A 21,430-nucleotide genomic window follows, 5' to 3' on the forward strand; every position below is an offset into this window, starting at 1 on the left:
TATTCAAATTTTCGAAGGCTCACGTGCAGTTTTTCCTTTTATCGTAAGTCGAAGGCATAGCCTTAATGTATACATGTGGTTTGCGCAGAGAAAAAAAAACCTAGGGTTCCGTACAAATTTAACATATTTTTTTAATTTTAAGTTTTCATGAATTAAAACAACGTTTAACGGACAATATCGCGTATAGGTACTACATTTCTATTATATCCCAACGTTTAAGTTTTCAGATTTTTTCCTGTTTGTGTTGTGTAATATAAGAAGGTATGATTTGCCAAATTTCAGAGTTCTAGGTCTACAGGAAGTATCCCATTAATTTTGATTTCTTTAAAAGTGTAGAAATATATACGTTTTTTGCGGCCCTATCCTTATTTCTCGCTAACTAAGAAGTTTGATCGAAAGCGGAATCTGACGAACGAGTAATCACGAGAAGTGTTGTTTCGTCACCAGTTTAAAAATTCTGACCTATACGGAAAAAATAAGAGACCTGACGAAAGAGGAAACTGACGGACATGATCTAAATCGTTTTTTCACTGGTAGCTTAATAATAAATTATATTATTGGACACGGCGCGTATAGTACGTCGGTTCCTCACTCTCTGCCCTGACCACCGGCAGCTTGGGCCCTGCCCCGCTGCTGGCAGCACCCTAGGTTAGGTTTTTTATAACGTGTTTAATATGTATTTTTAATTGTTTTTTTTGTGCTTTTGTATTTTACTTTTATATTCATGTTATAAACAACCTAACTTTAGAAGAAAAATAAATAAAGAGAATTATATTACGTTCTACATGACATTAAAGCTCTCTAAAGGGTCTCTACGTGTTGGATCTATATCCCCACGCAAGCCTATCAAAAGACCGGGATTTATAGGCCGGTGCAAGCCAAAATGGAGATACAATAATTATACTTCATATTTACGCCTCTCCTATATTGTACAGTAAAAATAAAGTAAATGAATAAACCGCATTTATGTAAGTAACAAACTGTTTTTTGTCAACAGGTGGCGGGACCAGGTTGTAATCAAGAATTCTTTCACAATGAGTTGTTTACAGTCCATATACTACATTTACGAAATAAGGTGAAAAGCTTAAATAGTAAATATGAGCGGCGTTTCTTAAATAAAATTCTATATTGGCATAGAACATCAGTCATGCATCTGCAGATTTTTGAAGAGGTTACCACCCCAACAAGATACTCCGCTACCGAGCTATCTGATGAAACGTTGTACTATTCCTTCAACGACAGTGTACTTACAACTCTAGATTATGACGAAAAAGAGTTAACTGACAGAGAAAACTATAATGGGTGGTTTGCTTCCATGGAACTATGGAAAATTAATATATGGGCTATACTTGCATCAATTCTGGTAGTCTGCACGGCGGGTGGGAACATCCTTGTCTGCATGGCAATATACCTAGAACGGAGACTTCAAAATGTCACTAACTACTTTTTGATGTCATTGGCTATAACGGACTGCATGGTGGCGGTGCTTGTGATGCCTTTAGGAATATTATCGCTAGTAAAAGGTGCGTATAACGAACAACGATCTAAGCATAGTAGGTAGCTAGGTAGAACCTTAGATACGGTTACAGTACTCTACACTTCTCCTACATTAACAGTAGGAGTAGAACCGTTCAGAACATTTACGACAACTCGCATTGAACACACCAGTAACTATGCAATCACCAGTAACTATGCAATCGTTGTTGGTCCTAGAGGCTGATAAAATTTTGCTGGGCTTGTGCCGCTAGTAGCGTTGAAAATTTCCGGACAAAATCCCGTTTCTTTCCAAACGGCTCGTTTTTTCGGATTTTTACGGAAAAAAAACCATGAGATTTACCGCATCAATTTAAAAAAAAAAAACGATTTAAACAGGTTTCAATCGGTTATTTTTCTTAATACTGGTGAGTAGGTGAATGATTATAGACTTTGCCATTGACATCGGATCGGTGTCAGTTCAGTTCTGTTGTCACAGTTGTGTCTGTTTCTAATTAAATACGGCACTTAGATTGTGATAGAAAAACAGTTCTTACTGATCTTCAAAACTGCGTAATAATGCCGCGTGCAAAGAGCGGTGTTTGGAGACATTGGGAAACAACAGAGGTAAATAACAAAAAAAAATCTAAATGTGTATTTTGCTCTAAAGAGTACACGTATCCTAATGCATATAATTACACGTCTAACAGAGCATATAATTACCTGTGTAAATTACCCTTATGACGTCAAAACTTCGTTTAAAAAGAGCCAGTCGCGTACGAAAAGTTCGCCTTACCTTGCACCAGTTGCACCAGTTGCATCTACTCGTATTGGGGAAGATTTGCGACGGCAGGAAGGTAACAATGATGACTATACAATTGAGTCGCATTCGCATTCGCATTCAACTTCACAACTATCACAAGAGTCACAAGACTCAGAAAAATGTGCTAGTAATGATGATCCCAACATTCCCAACTTACATCAGCAAATTGATGCAGCTTTGGCCCGTGCTGCATATGCTACAGGAATGCCCCTTTGCAGTTTTGAAAATAAATACTGACAAAATGCCTTAAAAATATTAAAAATTGACTACAAGCCACCAACAAAATATGCAATGAGTAATGCTTTATTAAACGCCGAGTACTACCGAATCAAAATGAAATGGATGAAAAAATAAAACAGGCATCAACACTGGGCTGAATTACTGATGGATGGTCAAACGTTCGAGGCAGAGATGTTATTAATTTTATTATTACTACACCTAAACCAATTTTTTTGAGAAGCATTTACCCTGGCACACAGCGAGAGACAGATGAGTATATAAATGACCAAATAAAACAAGTGTTAGATGAAACTGGTTCGGACAAGTTTGTGGCTATTGTTACTGATAATGCAAGTAACATGCGTGCAACATGGCGGCAAATTAAAGCACAATATAATCACGTCGACTGCATTGGATGTGCCGTTCACGGTTTAAATTTATTATTTAACGACATAATGAGGATACCCTGCTTTAAAATATTCTTCTAGAAATGTAAGAATATCTTAAAACACATTAACAAGAGACATGTATGCCTGGCAACATTCGAAGAAATACAAAAAGAAAAATTCGGAAGTCAATATACAACCCTGAAACTACCCAGTAAAACGAGATGGGCTGGTGCTATTGCAACATTCAAATCATTAACAGAAAACCGAGAAGCTTTAGAAGCCTTGGCAATTACTCAACAGGGTGCTCATCTCGATCGCAGCATTAAACAATTGATTTTATCAGATTCCTTGTGGTCAACATTAAAGGTCACAGAAGCAATTTTGTTGCCAATATTCATAGCGATAAGTAATATGGACTCCGACAAAGCAGTTTTATCAGAAGTTCCAGCTGCATTTTTCACCATAGAGAAGCAAATTTCAAGCTTAGATTTTCCGGACGATTGCACCGAATTTGCAAATAGCAAGGACGATATTTTGATGTACGTCAATAACCGCAAAGAATATTGTCTACAACCCATACATTTTGCTGCATATTATGTTAGACCCAAGGTTTCATAAATCTAATTTCAATGCATACGAAATGCTATCTGATGAAGAGTTTCTAAAAATGGTGCAGTATATTACGAAATTAGCAGATAATATGCAGTTAAGCACCACCGATATGATGGATCAATTTGCCGAGTATCAATCGAAAGGAGGTTTCTGGGGTAACGAGTGTATTTGGCAGCCTGTCACGAACATAAATCCCCTTAATTGGTGGAAAGGTTTATGCTCTACAAAACTGCTTTCAAAAATTGCAATCCATTACTGAGCACTTCTCCATCATCTGCCGCCGCAGAAAGAAATTGGTCATTATTGGGAAGGACGCATACCAAAGACCGCAATCGACGAATTTTGCCAGAACGGCTAAACAAATTAATCTACATTCGGTCTAATTTACACCTACAAATGGGCAACATCGACGACATGATAGCCGAAACAATTGAAATATGTGGTGATAGTGATACTGATGATTAATTGTAATGAAATTAAATAAATTGTAATGACTTATTGGTTTTTTTCTTTAAAAATCCGAAAAAAATGGAAAAAAAACGAAAATTTCATAAATTCCCGAAAAAATATTTTGTTTTTTTCCGACATTTTCAACGCTAGCCGCTAGTGTTGAACTGACGCCATAACCATGAATATCCTGTGCTTAGGCTCCATCTGAACCACAACGAATATTTTCTGTCTTTCATTAAACTGATCCTGTGTATTAACGAAACAGCCGTACATGTTAGTCACTATGGGCAAACGAATCGGAGTCTTGTAAGAGAATTGCATGAAATGTAAACGCTTGATAGGCATTTTATTCATTTTAGTCTTGATGGAACGTATATCGTCAGCGTCTCTGGAAACAATTGTGGCGTTGTATCGCTTCATCATCATAGGCCTTTTCGTCTATACCTAGCAGACGATTCATGGTGTAATACCGGAGAAACACTGTTTTTGGTGGCTGAATAGACCGATGCGAGAGCGACACGGTCTACCACAGGTCTCACAAGAGAAGTTTGCGGAAACCGGTACTGAGACACCTTGTCGTCGTCTTTGCCTCTTGTCAGCGAGTGTGGCGAACCAGGTCTCATCACAAAACTTGCGACTCTCCACAACACGTTTGCGCCATTCCGTCCGCTGCTCTGCGAGCCTCTCCCAGTCTCGGTGGTCGATATGGAAGGCAATCATGTCCCTCCTTGCGCAATCTTTAAAGCGAAGCAATGGCCTCCCAACGTTACGTTTTGCATTCGCAACCGCACCAAGAAGAACACGACGAGGTAGTCGAGAAGGTTCCATCCTGTGCACATGCCCTAGCCAACGCAAACGTCTCTGCTTGAGAAACGCTGTTAAGCTATGAACGTCACAATCACGTTGGCAAACTCCGCCAAGGCGGACACATTATAAGTATAGAGTATTCCCCGCACGGGTACATCTTCGTAAACAGAATATACTTAGACTCTCGACTATATTCGATTTGCGCCGCCTTCGCTTTCCGAAGAATCATCAAACATCGCCGGCGATGATACCTGTGCAAATATCTGTGAATACCGATCGATCGATTCCGTACTGAGTTTTCGCTCTTCTTCTCGATGCTATATGTCATAAATTTGGTACCATAATATTATTTTCTCAAACATGCAATGAAATATTGATGTTATGTTCCTTATAATAGGCTGCGAAGTATGACGTTTCAGGTGCGGCTAGGACAAAAGGTCGTTAATGGAATTTCATACACATCTTGCAGGCCTAGGCCGGCAAAGTCCTCTTTTTTAATTTTCATTTCACAGATATTTGTGACAAAGCATCATGGCATTCATCCATTAAAAAAAACTAGAGGCAGTATTTGTTTTATGGTTCGTAATGACACTCTGCCACTACGCCTATAAAAAAAAATGTTTGCTATAATTTGCAGTTTTATTTGTATAAAATCAACATGAACTTAATAAATAATACATTCTATAATTTTATAATTTTAAATTATAAATTTAACTACACAAATAAAAACATTTCATCTAAACGTTAGCGGTAAAAAGGTCTACTCAAACACGCGTAGTTATATTTTTTAAATTGTTATGGAGGTAAAGTTGAAAAATATTCATTCTGTTTTATTGGATTTATGGTGCGTTGTTAATTTTTTACTTTAATATGAGTTCCGACGAAATAATGAAATTAATATTAATTGTAATCGTAGGCGTTGGAATTGGCAGCGTAAGCCCCCATTCGCACGACAGCTTTTTCAACGCGCGTTAAAAAAGCGTTTGAATGACACAAATGGATACGTGTGTATTTATTCACACGACAGCGGTGGCGCTTTTTATCAAGCGTTGTTGGATTTTCGACTTTAAGCCTTGGACGTTAAGTCGAAATTAGAGTGCGGACAGATTCAAGCGCTTTTTTAACGCGCGTTGAAAAAGCTGTCGTGCGAATGGGGCTTAAGCAGAATGATTTTAATAACTTGCTGCCTCTGCCGCCAAGTCAAAGACGAAGTATGTATATGGTTGCTTATGGCAATTTTATTATTTGAGAAACTAAGAAAAATGGCTTACAGTTTATTAGAAACAGTTTTGTGGCATATTTTAAATGAATGTAACTACAAATTCGTCAACACTGTGGAAATTATACTTATTTACTCCGTGCATAAAGCAAAGATGTATGTGAAACATGATATCAACATGAAAGACTATGTAAACTTATGTGACGAAAACGACAGTCAGACGGATACAAGGCGAAAAAATCAAAGATACATGAAAATATACGGGTAGTAAAAATACACGACTCGTGTAAAACATACGCGTGATAATGATATAGGTACGTGTTGGTTATATTTTGAGTGTACTTTACTTTTAGTTTTTTCTATAAACTAGCAAAAAGCAGAGCTTTGTAAGGGCTCGCGGAGTTTTTCTACCTAAACGTACCGGACCGCGCCTTTGATCCAATCCAAGGCTTGTTTCATGTTCGATCGAGTGGGTACGTAATAAGTCCGTTAAGAACGCAACTATAAGTGAGAGCAAGAAAGAAATATACTAACCGGACCCCGGTTGCTGTCCGGTACGCCTGTCTGTTACAGCTTGTACTTTGTCCATTAAAAACGTGTCCAGACGACAAAATCAAATTGCCAATATCATACACACGTAATATACAATTTCATAAGCGCTTTTATTACATCCTACACGGTCGCCCAGTACTTTTTGTAAGGAAGGAACTGGCTTTCCTACATAATGTTGGGTCAGCGAGCCAATGTCCTTGAATTTAATTTTTGCGTCAACTCCACACAAATGAGCGAAAAACTATCCCGTCTGGATACCTACTGGCGGTAATCACGCTGCTCCGCACATAAACACACACACACACACACACTCACTCACACACACACACACACACACACACACACACACACACACACACACACACACACACACACAGTTCCACTAGGTACAGCCAGGGTTCAGCATCAGCTCTTTCTTGGGTACTGCTCTTCTAAGTGCTCATTAAGACGTGTCAGATGACCAAAATAGCGTGTGCCTATGTTGCACCAAACCTGAGTTCCACTAGGTACAGCCAGGGTTCAGCATCAGCTCTATCTTTGGTACTAGTCTCCTAAGTGCTCATCAAGACGAATCAGATGACCAAAACAGCGTGTGCCTATGTTGCACCAAACCTGAGTTCCAATAAGCACAGCCAGGGTTCAGCATCAGCTTTATCTTGGGTACTACTCTCCTAAGTGCTCATCGAGACGAGTCGGATGACCAAAACAGCGTGTGCCTATGTTGCAACAAACCTGAGTTCCACTAGGTACTGCCAGGGTTAAGCATCAGCTCTATCTTGGGTACTGCACTCCCAAGTGCTCATCATGACGAGTCGGATGTCCAACACAGCGTGTGTCTATGTTGCATCAAACCTGAGTTCCACTAGGTACAGCCAAGGTTCAGCATCAGCTCTATCTTGGGTACTGCTCTTCCAAGTGCTCATAAAGACGTGTCGATTGACTAAGACAGCGTGTGCCTGTGTTGCACCAAAGCTGAGTTCCACTAGGTACAGCCAAGGTTCAGCATCAGCTCTATCTTGGTTACTACTTTCCTAAGTACTCATCAAGACGAGTTGCATGACTAAAACAGCGTGTGCTGTTGTATAAAACCGAGCTCCACTAGATACTGTCAGGGTTCAGCATCATCTATCTTGGGTACTGATCTACCCAGTGATCACATGACGAGTCGGATGTCCAAAACAGCGTGTGTCTATATATGTTGCACCAAACCCGAGCTCCACTAGGTACTGCCAGGTTTCAGCATCAGCTCTATCTTGGGTACTACTCTCCTAAGTGCTCATCAAGATGAGTCGGATAACCAATGTGCCTTTGTTGCACCAAACCTGAGTCCCACTAGGAACTGCCAGGGTTCTGGTTCATTTTGTTGAACTGCACGCCGACGTTGCAATTGGCGTCCAGTCGGCGTGCAGTTCCCATACAAGTTGCAGTCGTGTATCGGCCCTAAGTCACTGAACTGAAGTTTGTATTAATATGATCTTTATTTATAATTTTAGCAGTTCCAAGCAATAGTAACACTAAAGGCACCATTCATTAATTACGTAAGTCAATTTTTGCCAGTTTATTATCCCACCCTCCCCTATGTAAGAAATAATAAGAATATGCTGACTCCCTCCCGCCCCCTATATTACCATATATTACGTAAGAATCTAAAGGAAAAAATGAGTAGGTACACGTTTGGTTTGTTTTAGTGTTTATTTTTCAATAAAAATTAATGTTTATTTGTACGTACGACGTACGTTTGTACAGGACAAAGGTACTTGAGCTGGTTTAAGCTAACTCTGCTCCGTGTTTGATAGCATAGAGTGTGGAAGTATTATTATTATTTTAAACGTCATCATTTCATAGAAATTTAAAAAGAACGCATATTTGTGTTCTTACTTACGTAAGAACTATGAAAACCCCTTCCTCCCCCTAGTAAGAAAAAAATGGAAAAAAATAAGATATGTTCGACCCCCTCTACCCCAAAATCGTTATACGTATACGTATAAATGAATGGCGCCAAAACTGTTTCTCGAACTGAGAATACCCGATTTAAATTTGCTAACCATGACTGATCAGTTATCAGCGTCACAAAACATACGAGTAAATTGACCTCCGCAGTGAATATACAGCGAACCAAGCGAAGCGAGGTAGGTCTGAATCCAAAAGTTTAACCCACTTTTGTATTCATCGTTGTTAATGGCGTAAGCACCATCGACATCATTGAAATTGAAAACACCACATAGGTATCCTATGTCCAGCAGTGGACGTCCTCCGGCTGATATGATGATGATGATGACATAGGTATCGTTGTCTGAGTATTATCCACAACATAAGCCTTCTTGAGCTTTTCTGGGGCTTAGTAAATTTGTATAACAATGTCCAATATTTATTTATTTATTTACTACTAACGCCATCTGTTAGAGCAGTTAGAGCAATAAATAATTAACATTAGCACGAATGTTAATTCATTATTTTGCCAACAGATGGCGCTAGTAGTAATACAAAGTGTTATTACATTATTTTATTTTATTAAGTTTATAAAATTATATTTTTATGTTTGATAACACATCTAGACATGAATTTAAATTACTATGTTAAATCTCAAACCTAACAGTGCAGTAGTTTTTCCGTAAAGTGTACCACAAAAATGCATAGTTTGTAGAATAGTGATTAAACTTGGGTTTCGTGAATTTTTTATTTTATTTATTTCATTGCATGTTTGAGAAAAGCACTATACATACCTCGGCGGGAAATGGGGTTGCCCGCGCTCAGACCTATCCGGCCTCGCTTCGCTCGGCCGTCTATATGTCTTCGGCCGGCAACCCCTTTCGTCCCGGCCTCTGTAGTAATGTACTATTTTTTATTGAAAAATGGAAACTCTGAACAGACACAGAGATGTTTTGGTAGCATGTTAGTTAGTTGTCTTGGGCATTTCATCTCAACTTTATCTTGATATCTACATCATTTAAGCTACTAGGCCTACTTTGGTGTCCTTTTCGAATAACCATTTTAAACCGCTTAATCTATTTAGTTGAAATTTGATGTAGAGTAGAGATAAATATTACTATATTTATTACAAACAGCTAGTTTAAAATAATCTTATAAAAAGTAATATGTTGCTATAAAATTAAACCTAATTAAAAACTAAACATCGAAATCTAAAGATGGCCCCTTAGGCATAGGGCCGAAGATAAAGTGCAGCATATTTCCTCGCTTATTCGCTAAGCGAGGAAGCTGCCAGCTCTTTTGTCCCCAGAGTTAGTTTCAGTCCTGGGTGACAATGACAAAAGATAGGTATTCATTATTTTATCGCAAAATCGTGCTCCGGAGAGTCGGTCAGGGTCTCCGTTTCCGGCGTGTCTTGCTCGATCGGAATGGATCCCCAGAGACCCGCAGGACTCTCAGCTCTGGCTTGCTTTAATTGGAGGGGAGTCGTTAGAGCTATATTCTCCAGGGGTGGAAATGTTAAAGGGCATACGCCGCGAGTAATTTCGGAGAAAGTGCAGAACACCTCTCGACACCCCTGAGCCGCCGATGTTGCGCCTGGCCTCTTTACGATGACGCATCAGGTGCCCATCTAACGAGTGGCGAGTCACCGCCTGCCTCGATAACACTGTATAGCACAATGTTATGGCAGGTTTCCGGAACTCTTAGCAATAGCCCAGTCTTATTTTCCACTGAGATACAATAATAATACCCTACAGATCCCCACTCCCGTTATAAGAACACTACAAAAAGCTACAATATTAAACACATGCCGTATAACCAGGAAGTTTTACAAATGTTTTATTACCTATATTTATGTACTTGGCCATGGCCCGTATAATAAACAAACCTCCCTAGAAAAAGGAGAAAATATGAAACAAAAAATATAAATACACGTTACACACGTTATTGTGTAAGCAAAAAATGATAATAAATAACATTATTTTTTTTTGGAGTGGAATTATTTTTCATTATAATAATACGTATGTATGTAGGTAAAGTATGTTACATTTGATTGAGAACGCATTGTTGCGCAACGTTTCAGTACCTACAGTGACATCGCCCGTTTCTCGCAGCTACAATCTAATAGGTACCTAGTACCTACTCCATTCAACATTTGAAGGCGATTAATACCAAGTAACAAATAAGGATAACGGTAGATAACTTGACTCCATTAGCCTGACAACGCAACCCATTCAATCGTTTGTTTTTCCGGCCAAAGTGAGCTTTAATAGTCTCTGAATAAACAGATACGAGTATTAGAGCAGTCAGCCATAATAAGACCGTAGAATGATATCTGCACAGCTATATTCACCTTTATTTAATCCTTAGGTCAACATTGACATAGGTAACAGTCCAACCTGCAATATCCACCGCAAAAGGGTCATCAGATAAAGGATTTTGGGATGTGAATTTTAGGGTCGCGATAATGCTTGCCTTGAGTAGATTAGATCCTTCCCTCTGCGTAAACGGTTTCCAATAAGTTTTTTTTATTTTATGTCATATGTTAATACAATAATTTTGACAGTATAATTACTCAATTATTTTGAATGAACGAATATTGAATGGGACTGAATGGCAGAATAAGTTGTGCCTTTAACTTATCAAAAATAATTAAAGAGGGAAATTGTTTTTGACTTTATTGATGTGAGAGTTTGATTTTAAGTAGTTATGCTTAGTGATCTTAAATAATGATTATTTTTCCTTATTTCCTCGCAAGTTTTGAGAAAAACACTATATATATGCCTCGGCAGGGACAGCAATTCGTGGATTCTACTAACAAGGAAGGGTACCCAACTGTCCGACTCCGATTTGATTTATTTTGATATATGTTATAGAGTAGTCTAAAATAACGGACACGTATTTTTTTTTAGCTGCCCAAACTCAACCTGTTAGGAGAAAATGGCCTTCAAAGTACTGAAAATTGACCCAACCTTCTAATTTCTGAGAAGAGATATGTTCAAAAAAAATGATAATTAATTACTGGTTTCGTTATATGTTGGAGAACATGAATAAAGAATGGGGACGTGTTTTGTCATTTCACCACAAACTCATTTTTTATAATAAAAAAATATATATATAATAAATAAATATAATAAATATATTTTTATATAAACATGTCTCTTCTCAGAAATTAGAAGGTTTGGTCAATTTTCAGTACTTTGAAGGCCATTTTCTCCTAACAGGTTGAGTTTGGGCAGCTAAAAAAAATACGTGTCCGTTATTTTAGACTACTCTATAACATATATCAAACTAAATCAAATCGGAGTCGGACAGTTGGGTACCCTTCCTTGTAAGTCGGACTCCGCTTTGCGTCGTCGACAAAATCGACACTCATTCACGAATTGCCATTTCCCGGCATCTGCAATAATGTACTAATTCTAGGTCGTTTAAAACCATCTACACAAAGTACTACATACTTATTACATGTATCACTCGCGCCGTACATTTGTACATTTATTCGCTTTGCATGTATACATTCTCTATGATTTAGTTTTTTACTGAATTTAGGCAATCATGTTATGCTTGGAGATAATAATAATAATTGTTTGAAAAAAACAACAGCGTTTATTTTTTGCGATTAACCTACTTCCGGGTAGAATGTTTGTAGGATTCCTGTATATTATTATTAGTACATACCTATATATTATTAAAATGATATTTTTTTTTTATCTAGCTATTACAACTTAAATTATTGCTCAACCGTATCATTCTTGGGTTAAAAACGACGTTTTTGTTTCGTAGGCTGCATCATCATCTATGTTGTTACTGTGGATGTAATACGAATTAGTGTTAAGAGGAAAGGGGTCGACCGGGTGCTGTAATGTCATTACCTAGTGAGGAAAATCAGGACTACTTTCGTATGCAGAACAGGTCATCCCCTATCGTCTTAATGAGTATTGATGGTATCCATACAAAGGCACGTTTTGTCGCAGGCCACTTTCCGCTGCCGGCCGTGTACTGCCTGCTGTGGATATGTTTGGACGTGCTCTTGTGCACGGCGTCTATCATGCATCTCTGCACTATTAGCATCGACAGGTAAATTCATAAAAAAAATTGTTGTAGGTAGTTATTGTAACTATACAACTAGGGAAAAAACAAATTATTTTGTTTAATATGACATCTATTTCAGTTTATACTTTTTAAGTATTAGGTATGTGTGGTAATTTATTTACAGAAACATGACGTGTAATGATTTGTTCTTCAAATCTTTATGCTACATTTTGTCTACTAAGTATACCATTTATACAGCGATCGGTGTAAATTTACCACTTCTTAGCGTTATTCTGCTGCTATGCGAGAGCAAGATAATTTGCAATTAATATGTGTATCACTAATGCTATGTTATTTTCTACTGTGCAATGCTAAAAAGCGATTTTTATTAATTTATAATAATTATGTAATACATTGTTGCTTCCATGTCATTTTATTCGTTTGTGTAATCGTGAGACCCAATATGCCGACATACTTTAACCACTATAACACCTTATAAAATAAAGACCCTCGCCGCGTCTGTCTGTTTGTGTGTTTGTATGTTCGCGTTAATCTCAATAACTAATACTGAACAGATTTTAATGCTGTTTTCACCTATCTATAGAGTGATTCTTGCGTGTGTATAATTTGTTAACCCGTAAGAAGCCGGGGCGGGTCTAGTATTATGAATAAAAATATTATATGTAGTCCAGTTCCTCTATATTTTTTCGGAACAATAAAAATATATAAGTTGGTAGATAAAATGTTTAGTAATAAAAAGGCTTTCAATTAGGAAACCTAATTTACTTATGGTTAAAGTTTGTTGAGTATTTTGGGCTCAATCTGTATTACCATACACTCCCTCCCCTCCTCCATTACCCCTCATTAACATGGACAGTTATAATATTATACTTATATGTAGTTTAGAAGTATACTGACTTGCAATGTTACCTACTTAAATTAAAATGTGTTCATGCAGTGGAAGTAGCTAGAGTTAGACCAAAAAAAGTCTGCAGCGATTTTGATAGCCCACGCAGTGCAACTGTTATTTTATACGTAATAATTTCATAGAAGTTTGACGTTTAAAATGACACTTGCACTGCGTGGGCTATCAAAATCGCTGCAGACTTTTCTTGGTCTGACTCTACACGGTATTTCAGTCGATCATGCACACGTATTGTTCCTGAGTAATTTTTATTATAGTATGCTGTTCAATGTTGGCTATTTTTCCACGTAACTAAATACTTTGGCTGCTGACTGTACAATAAAGTTTTGAATATATTATATATTCCTATGTTTATTTAATTAGTGTATGGAACGGATTATAGTGGTCCCAACATATTACATGTTATTTATTTCAGATATCTTTCGCTTCGCTACCCAATGAAATTCGGACGGAATAAAACAAGGAAACGTGTAACAATAAAGATTGCCTTCGTTTGGATATCATCAACGGCTATGAGTCTACCGCTGAGCCTTATGTATTCGCAGGTATAAAATATGAACATCGATCGATACCCTAGTTCAGTCGTAGGTACTAATTACGCGGAAAATTTGGTTCTAATAATGTTTTTGCACTATGGTACTAATTACAACATTTTTTTCTCCATGATTAGTACGATAGTGAACTTAGGACATCGACATATAAACTATTAAATATATTTGCGAAAATGAGGTGGCGTCTCATTTAACAAAAATTCGTCTTAAATGAGACACCACCTCAATTCGCAAGTTTCGTGACAGAGAAACGATGCTACAATGGCGGTTCCTGAACACCTGAACACTCACTCACTGTATTCACTGAGAACTTCTAATATGTGTGTAGATAACACAGTGTAACTGTACATAATTATAGGCATTAAAACACTCATGTGATCCATTTCCAACCCACGTTCGTATTTTAATGCCTTTCATTATGTAGTAGTCACATAAACTGCTATATTTTTAATTAGTGATTGTCCTTGCAGGATGTAGAATCTCTGTTAGTTGATGGCGTATGTCAGATTCCCGACCCATTATACAAGTCAATTGGATCTATCGTCTCGTTCTACATACCGCTCGTTGTGATGATGGTGACTTACGCGCTGACGGTGCAACTGCTGGCGCGGCAGCGTAAGGGGCTCGGGGCTGGTTGGGCAACGAGCTGGCTTGGGGCTCCTCCAATAGGTACGAAATCACAACATCCCAATGTGCGAAACTGACAGTAGAGCGACCCAAACCGCTGAGTTATGTGACCGATATTTTCTGCTGTATACTGCGCAGAGAAGGTGATCAGAATGGAATTCTTCAACGACGCATAGTTCACGTTTGGCTATTTGTCCTCTTCGTTATGTTTGTTAAACAACTTAGGTTTTTTAACCAGATTTCTGTCAAGCTCGAGTTCTGATGATGGGATCCATGAAAAACTGAGAGAACCCCTCAAATCTTAAAGGCATGTTACATATAGTGTAATTACATATAGTGTATCTGTAATTTCATCAACAAATCAAACATTTACATTAAAAAAGTGACATTTGATGAAGTGGAACTGCTGATGATGATCTGGGGCCCGATTTTTGAATTTCGACCGCTCGATTTCGTGTATTTCGTTCAATAATATCTCCAGTACTAGGCATTTAAATTCTACTAATAGAATTGAAAACGAGTGGTAAATACCATTCGATTCGCAATTCCTATCACTCGTATTTAAAAAATTAGCATTTCTCCGTTTTCCACCGATTTGCGAGTGCCGAAATCGAGCGATCGGAATTCAAAAATCGGCCCCCTGAACGGAACTCTTTAACGACGCATAGTTCACGTAGGGTGATTTGTTCCCTTCGTTATGTTTTCAAGTCACATTTTTGTCAAGCTCGTGTTCTGATGATGAGATGCTTGAGGAACCGAGGGAACTCCTCTAATTTTATAGCGTTTGTAGGGTTCCGTACCCAAAGGGTAAAAACGGGACCCTATTATTACTAAGACTCCGCTGTCCGTCCGTCCGTCTGCCACCAGGCTGTATCTCATGAACCGTGATAGCTAGGCAGTTGAAATTTTCACAGATGATGTATTTCTGTTGCCGCTATAACAACAAATACTAAAAAGTACGGAAACCTCGGTGGGCGAGTCCGACTTGCACTTGACCGGTTTTTTTTTTAAGTTTTTATTTTAAAACTAAGCATTTGCACTTAAATGGTGCTATTTGGTGAAATGGAACTGCTCATGAAGACTAGAATGGAGTTCCATTATAGAGGAGTTACTCGACAAGAAAAGATTTTTAAAAGTCTTGAGGTGAATTATATTTTTATGAGATGCACTATGTTTGTAAAAAACTGTTTTGTGAAGTCGGTTTTTTGTATTAAAAAATATTCTAGATATAATTCTCAAGGCGCATTGAACTAAATAGACTAAACGTTAAAGGTAAATGTGACTCGTAGGCATAATAAAATCCATATCTATTTTTCTTAGAAAATGAAATTATTATAGTGTAGCAGTAGCATGATACCGCCTGCGGAAATATAATAACAATGTATATTATTATTGTTGAGTCATGTTCATTAAATTGTGACAAGGCGTTTCTCGTAACGATATCACTTTATATTGAGATGCGCTCAATTTTAAATCAAACTGCCCAAGTAGGGTGAGGTTATTCCGATAAAAAGCGTAAAATATCACCGGATGGAAATCAATTAAAAAATGATCGAAATAAAATATGTAACTGCAAAATATTACGTGGAATCCATTTTAGCTAAATATTTTCAACCGAGAAATATTTAAAAGAAAGCTTTTATTAAAATACGAATATAAAAGCTTTTATCAGATTAACGTAAAAGCTCCACAACGGCTAGGTTCGATATACTCGTAGTTTTGAAAATCTGGTCTTTCAACTGATGGTTTAGGTACATCGTACATCTTTAATAATCTGATAAAAGGCTGAACACAGTGGACCGATTAAGCTCCTTAAAGTGACTTAGAACCAGTGTTGGCCGAACGTTAATTGCAATTGACAATTAACCATTACAAATTGAACCGTAAACAGTATCGGACGGTTACAGTTGACGGTTCAATTTGTACTGGTTAAATGTCAAGAATGGTCAATTGCATTAACGTTTCGGCCAACACTGCTTAGAACTTGGTTTAAGGGCATTAGCCACATCCAAGTCGCATCACAAAAGCATTAGGATAAGTCTCCCACTCGCTGCCATTTTTTTCTAGCAGTTTTAATAAAATTGATTGTAGTTATTTGTGAAACGAGAGAACAAAGTTCGATATGTCTTCCAGTGCTTATTTGAGTCCAGTGCAAGTGAAAGATTCCAAAATAGTTCAAGTATGTTTACCAATTTTTAAGTATCCATCAATTATTACGAATGAAATTAGACAGTTTTATTTACTGGAAGCGTTTTCACTTTTACTTTCGTACCTATATGACTTCTAATTTAGTTTATAATTGATTTATTTCCTAGTTGATTTCATAACTTCTTTGCTTGCCTGCTACTTCGGTCTCCACCGATGAGCAGCTGCAAGGATCACGGTTCAAGTAATAACAATAGTACCTTTAGCAAGCTTACCAGAGCGGTTTGGTGGTTTAGTTAGTTTTATTATAATACGGAAAATATAGTCTAGGTATATAAAACATTTTACCAGAGTAAATTTCCGACGAGACGTACACTCAGCATCGACAGTAACGCATGAAACAATGCACCCTCGCATATTATGTCCAAATAGAGATATAAGTCCAGATTAGGTACGTCTTCTAAATTGTTCTACATATAGTGACTTAATTGTTATGCTATCAGAGAATGATATACTTTTGACGCATAGTCAGATACACTAGTTTTGATGCTGACTGTACAGGATCCTTTATTTTTATTTTTTTTGTAATAGGTAGCGTGCATGAACTATAGGGGGCAGCATAGGAGTCGTCAGATTTTTCACGCGAGTAAATGTGACGTTTATGCTTCCGATGTAGACCACAACTCCCACAAGATGGCAGACCCTCCAACGCGCATGGTCCCTATAGCAACATGTAGAAATACTTACAACCGTGGCACTATTGGCTTCGATAGATTGTCAGTAGAGTGTGCGGAAAGAGAAGAGTCGTGAAATGTATGGGATCCAATACATTCTACGACTGTTCTTTTTCTTTTTCAGCACAGACTCTAGTAAATGTAATTTACTGCCGGATTCGGACTTTAAGATACGTCAATTAATAGATCTGGAAACGATATGGATTAGATGTGTCAGTGTCAAAAGTGACGTATTTGTTTGAAGAAACGTCACATTTGACACTGACATATCTAATCCATATCGTTTCTAGATCTATTAATTGACGTATCTTAAGTTAGAATCGAGCCGTTAGACAGAAGTACTGACAGACAATAATTAACTTTTTTGTAACACTTATAGAACGGCGGTGCACGTGGCGTCGGTTCCTCGGACACAGAAGCACCCCACAGCACTCCGCCGCCTCAACTGACACAGAATTACCGCCGATCGATACCAGGGATCTCTGGCTTCAGGATTCTAGGTATAACCTTCCTTACCTTACATTCTTATACTCGTAATAACGCTGTTTGTTAATATAAAGGCTGATACTAATGTAGCATTCATTTCAGTGTTGTATAATAAGTAGATACCTAGTAACATTTATTAACGGTATTATTTCTTTAAAACAAAAATGTGCTTAGTTTACCGCTGGACGGCTAACAAATGTATGATGTGCTTAAAAACGTATTAGCTGTAGGTATATCAGAAATGTAGCTGAAATTCATAGGTAGGTAGAGGTACTTGTTCTCTACAGATACCGTAGTAACAGAATTTATACCTAGACTAGGTAATGAAAAGTGCAGTTCTGCAGCGATGTTAGCGTTATTATTGGGTAGATATTCCAAACATTTACACAACTGTCGTACCAACTTGTTTGACCACAATATTAGGTATATTGTGGTCAAACAGGTTAGATATGTCAGTGTTGAAAATTTTACTTTCACAATAACATAAGCGTCCTTTAAGTTACGTCTTGAACGGTCTCGATGTCTCGATGATGAAAATCCTTAATAATGAAATACACAATGGAAATACAATTCAAAATCCCATATACATAGGTACCTATTGCAGTGATGTCTTAAATTTCATGCGATAATATTTTACATATTTTTTATTTAATTTTGCAAGTATATAAAAATAATTATTATGCAAATTAATGTGTTTTAATAAAGCACAGAAACAAAATAAAAACATGGACAGTGTGGACACTACTCGCAACTACTTTCAAATACTTGCAGAGACATAAGCATCTGTGTGGTCGATATATTTCGATAGATTTGGTCGGTATACTGAGTTTTATAGCAAATGTTACGTCTAAAACTGTACCACTACTGGATCATTTTTCCTATTCCGTTACCTTCGCTCCTTATTTGACGACTAGGTTCTACATAAATGGACGGAACTTGTTTAAGCCACGAAGCTAGTGTGCACCGACTCAAAAGGAAACTTCTTCCCTTCACCAATCGACACAAAAATGGACAGGTCTCTACTAATCGATCCAAAATGAACGGCCCACCACCAAATCGACCCTAAAATGCCTCTTCACTGATTCACCCTCCTTCTACCTGTTATTTCATTATGAAGGCTATTCGCTTGAATTTTCAGTGATCAAGAAGATTAGGTATATTCCCCATTACTTTTTGTTTAAAAACTTGTAGTTTTGGAATTATCGCAAGAAAAAAGTTTAAATTTGTCATTGTTCACAGATCATAAATAATCTTAGGTACTTTTAGCAGACACACAGTGCAGAATTGTGTTCAATTTGTAATGCAATAAAAAAGTAAATATATTGCCACTTCCCAGAGAAAGATATAAATAAGATCTAGAAACTCAAAAGGTTAGCAACAATTGTTTAGCGACGGTCTTCCCTTAAACTTCTATGACAGACTTTCCGACTAGGTACAACCCGTTCGCTACAAGTTAGCCGTTACCTCCCGGCCAGGTTTCCCGCGCCACCCCATCTGACGCCTTTACCTGCACTCGGCCACCACACCACCATTTTATCCGCATGTGGGGCAAAGTAATCAAATGCAAATTTTAGTTTGTTTCCTTATGTTGGCTGGTAGAATTGACTTTTAAGAGATGATTTTGAAAGATAAAATTTAATAACATTCATTTTGAATTGATTTGGTTTGATGTTGTACAGTCAGTATTTTCTTTGTGTTAGTGTGGAGAAAAAAATTGTGTTTCATTCGGTGGCAACGCTCAAGATTCCAGTTTTCTAACCACTCGCTACGCTCGGGGTTCAATTTTGTTAGCACGAGAGGTTAACCAACAACTTTGTCCCCTTGTAAAACAAATAACTATTATTACTGTTATTATGTACATAAAGTAACCATTAAAAATTAAAGTACCTACATGCACAATTATTGTTGTTGATTTCGACAGTAATATATAGGATTTGTACCTGTGACATTATTAGTCGTCGGCTTGTAGCGGTACCCGACTGCCAACTTGAAGCGAACTAGTTGTAGGCACAATTTTGAGGTACGAGTAAGATATTTCGAAACTATAAATTTAAAGCGTTTTGAGTGCATTAAAAGCGTTAGACAAGAAAAACGGTTATTAAATGACTGCACTATACACTTCACACACAAATAGTGACTCTGGATACTTTTACCCATTTTTTGCGTCGCACTCGCTGTTCAGTTCGAAACACGAATGAAGTTGTTTGTTGCGTAGTTTTCGTCCTAGCAATATTCACTGGAGAGCAATGGAACTAGGACGAAAAACTGCTATACCGACCAAATTGTAAGCGGCGTACATATTTAACTTTTTCGCCGCCATTGACTTATAAAGTCAGTACATTTTGTGCTCCACACGCCACGACTTGATGTGTTATATGGGTTATTTACGTGCAATTTGTGGCTTGGCGTTGGTGGCACTTTATTACTTCATTGACGTGGCGGCGTAATAAGATCCTTTTCGCTTCCGCCTTATGGCATACATGTCATCTGTTCCATCCTTAGTTTTTAAAGCACATACATTATTGTAATTGACTTAGTTCAACAGGGAAAATTAGCTTTCGTAACTGAGTACTTAACACTAAACCATTCAAGTGTACACGTTGAACCGTAGTAAAAAAAAACACAAGCAGTTGTTGGGACACTATTGTTATTTTGCTACTAAGGAGCTGCTACGCACTGTCGACTGGTCGCCCACGACTCAGTCGACGGCGACTGTGACTTTCCATAGTTTGTATAGGTGTATAGGATTTTACGCACTAAGTCGCCTCGCTGCGTAGTGACGACGCATAAGCGACTGCTGGTTGCTGGCGACCGCTAAGAACACGGTTTCAAATGGAAGCGTTCACACTGCGATTAACAGTCGTGACTAGAGTTGTGTCGTTCTTGAGGAAGTGCTCCGTTTTGTATGGGGAATGTTCTCGCTCGAGAATATTTCCCATACTAAACGGAGAACATTCTCTAGAACGGCACAACTATAGTCGTGACAACAAAATAGCCGTCTCTCTCTCGAACTCACAACATGCTTTAGTGATGCTTGCGCTCGGCTTGGTCTCCTGGCCCTAGTTGCCTATGTTTTGGTCACCGGGGGACCAAGTCACCGGCGACTAGTCGACAGTGCGTAACGGCTCTTACCTAATTGTTGCATGCCTATTGAATAGAAATACCTATTTTTTGATGTAGTAGTCCTCCGCGCTGTTCTATGTTTGTGACCATCTGTGTAGACTTCATACGAGTACATGTTGTGTTGCACAGCGAGCCCGCCCCATCAGCAATGACCGCACTGCATCAGTTTGGGGCTGAGATGTTGCGCCTGTCTCGCGGCTTGGAAGCTTCCGCTGCGTCTAAACCACAATATAGCGGGTATATATGAATTGGCATAATTAATTTTCTCAAAATTTAATATATATATTTTCCACATATAGGTATATGAAATTCCTAACATTTATAGTGTTTGCAG

General features: G+C 37.9%; 1 protein-coding gene across 1 annotated transcript; it reads left to right on the forward strand.

The window, feature by feature from the left end:
* Positions 1–989: 989 nt before the first annotated feature.
* LOC134804842 (5-hydroxytryptamine receptor 2A-like) lies at positions 990–21,349 on the forward strand. The gene is made up of 6 exons (XM_063778119.1): positions 990–1,523; positions 12,448–12,550; positions 13,846–13,975; positions 14,452–14,650; positions 17,867–17,987; positions 21,226–21,349. Exons 1-6 carry the CDS (start codon positions 1,148–1,150, stop codon positions 21,341–21,343), a joined length of 1,047 nt encoding a protein of 348 aa, XP_063634189.1. The 5' UTR covers positions 990–1,147; the 3' UTR covers positions 21,344–21,349.
* Positions 21,350–21,430: the final 81 nt, after the last annotated feature.

The sequence above is a fragment of the Cydia splendana genome, chromosome Z (assembly GCF_910591565.1).
Source record: "Cydia splendana chromosome Z, ilCydSple1.2, whole genome shotgun sequence".
NCBI classification, from domain to species: domain Eukaryota; kingdom Metazoa; phylum Arthropoda; class Insecta; order Lepidoptera; family Tortricidae; genus Cydia; species Cydia splendana.

Excerpts from the sequence above, each read along its gene's own strand:
- LOC134804842 (XM_063778119.1), top strand. The coding sequence starts at position 1,148 with ATGCATCTGCAGATTTTTGAAGAGGTTACCACCCCAACAAGATACTCC. Across the intron at positions 1,524-12,447 it reads AATATTATCGCTAGTAAAAG|GCCACTTTCCGCTGCCGGCC; the intron begins GTGCGTATAACG and ends GTTTTGTCGCAG. Across the intron at positions 17,988-21,225 it reads CTCTGGCTTCAGGATTCTAG|CGAGCCCGCCCCATCAGCAA; the intron begins GTATAACCTTCC and ends TGTGTTGCACAG.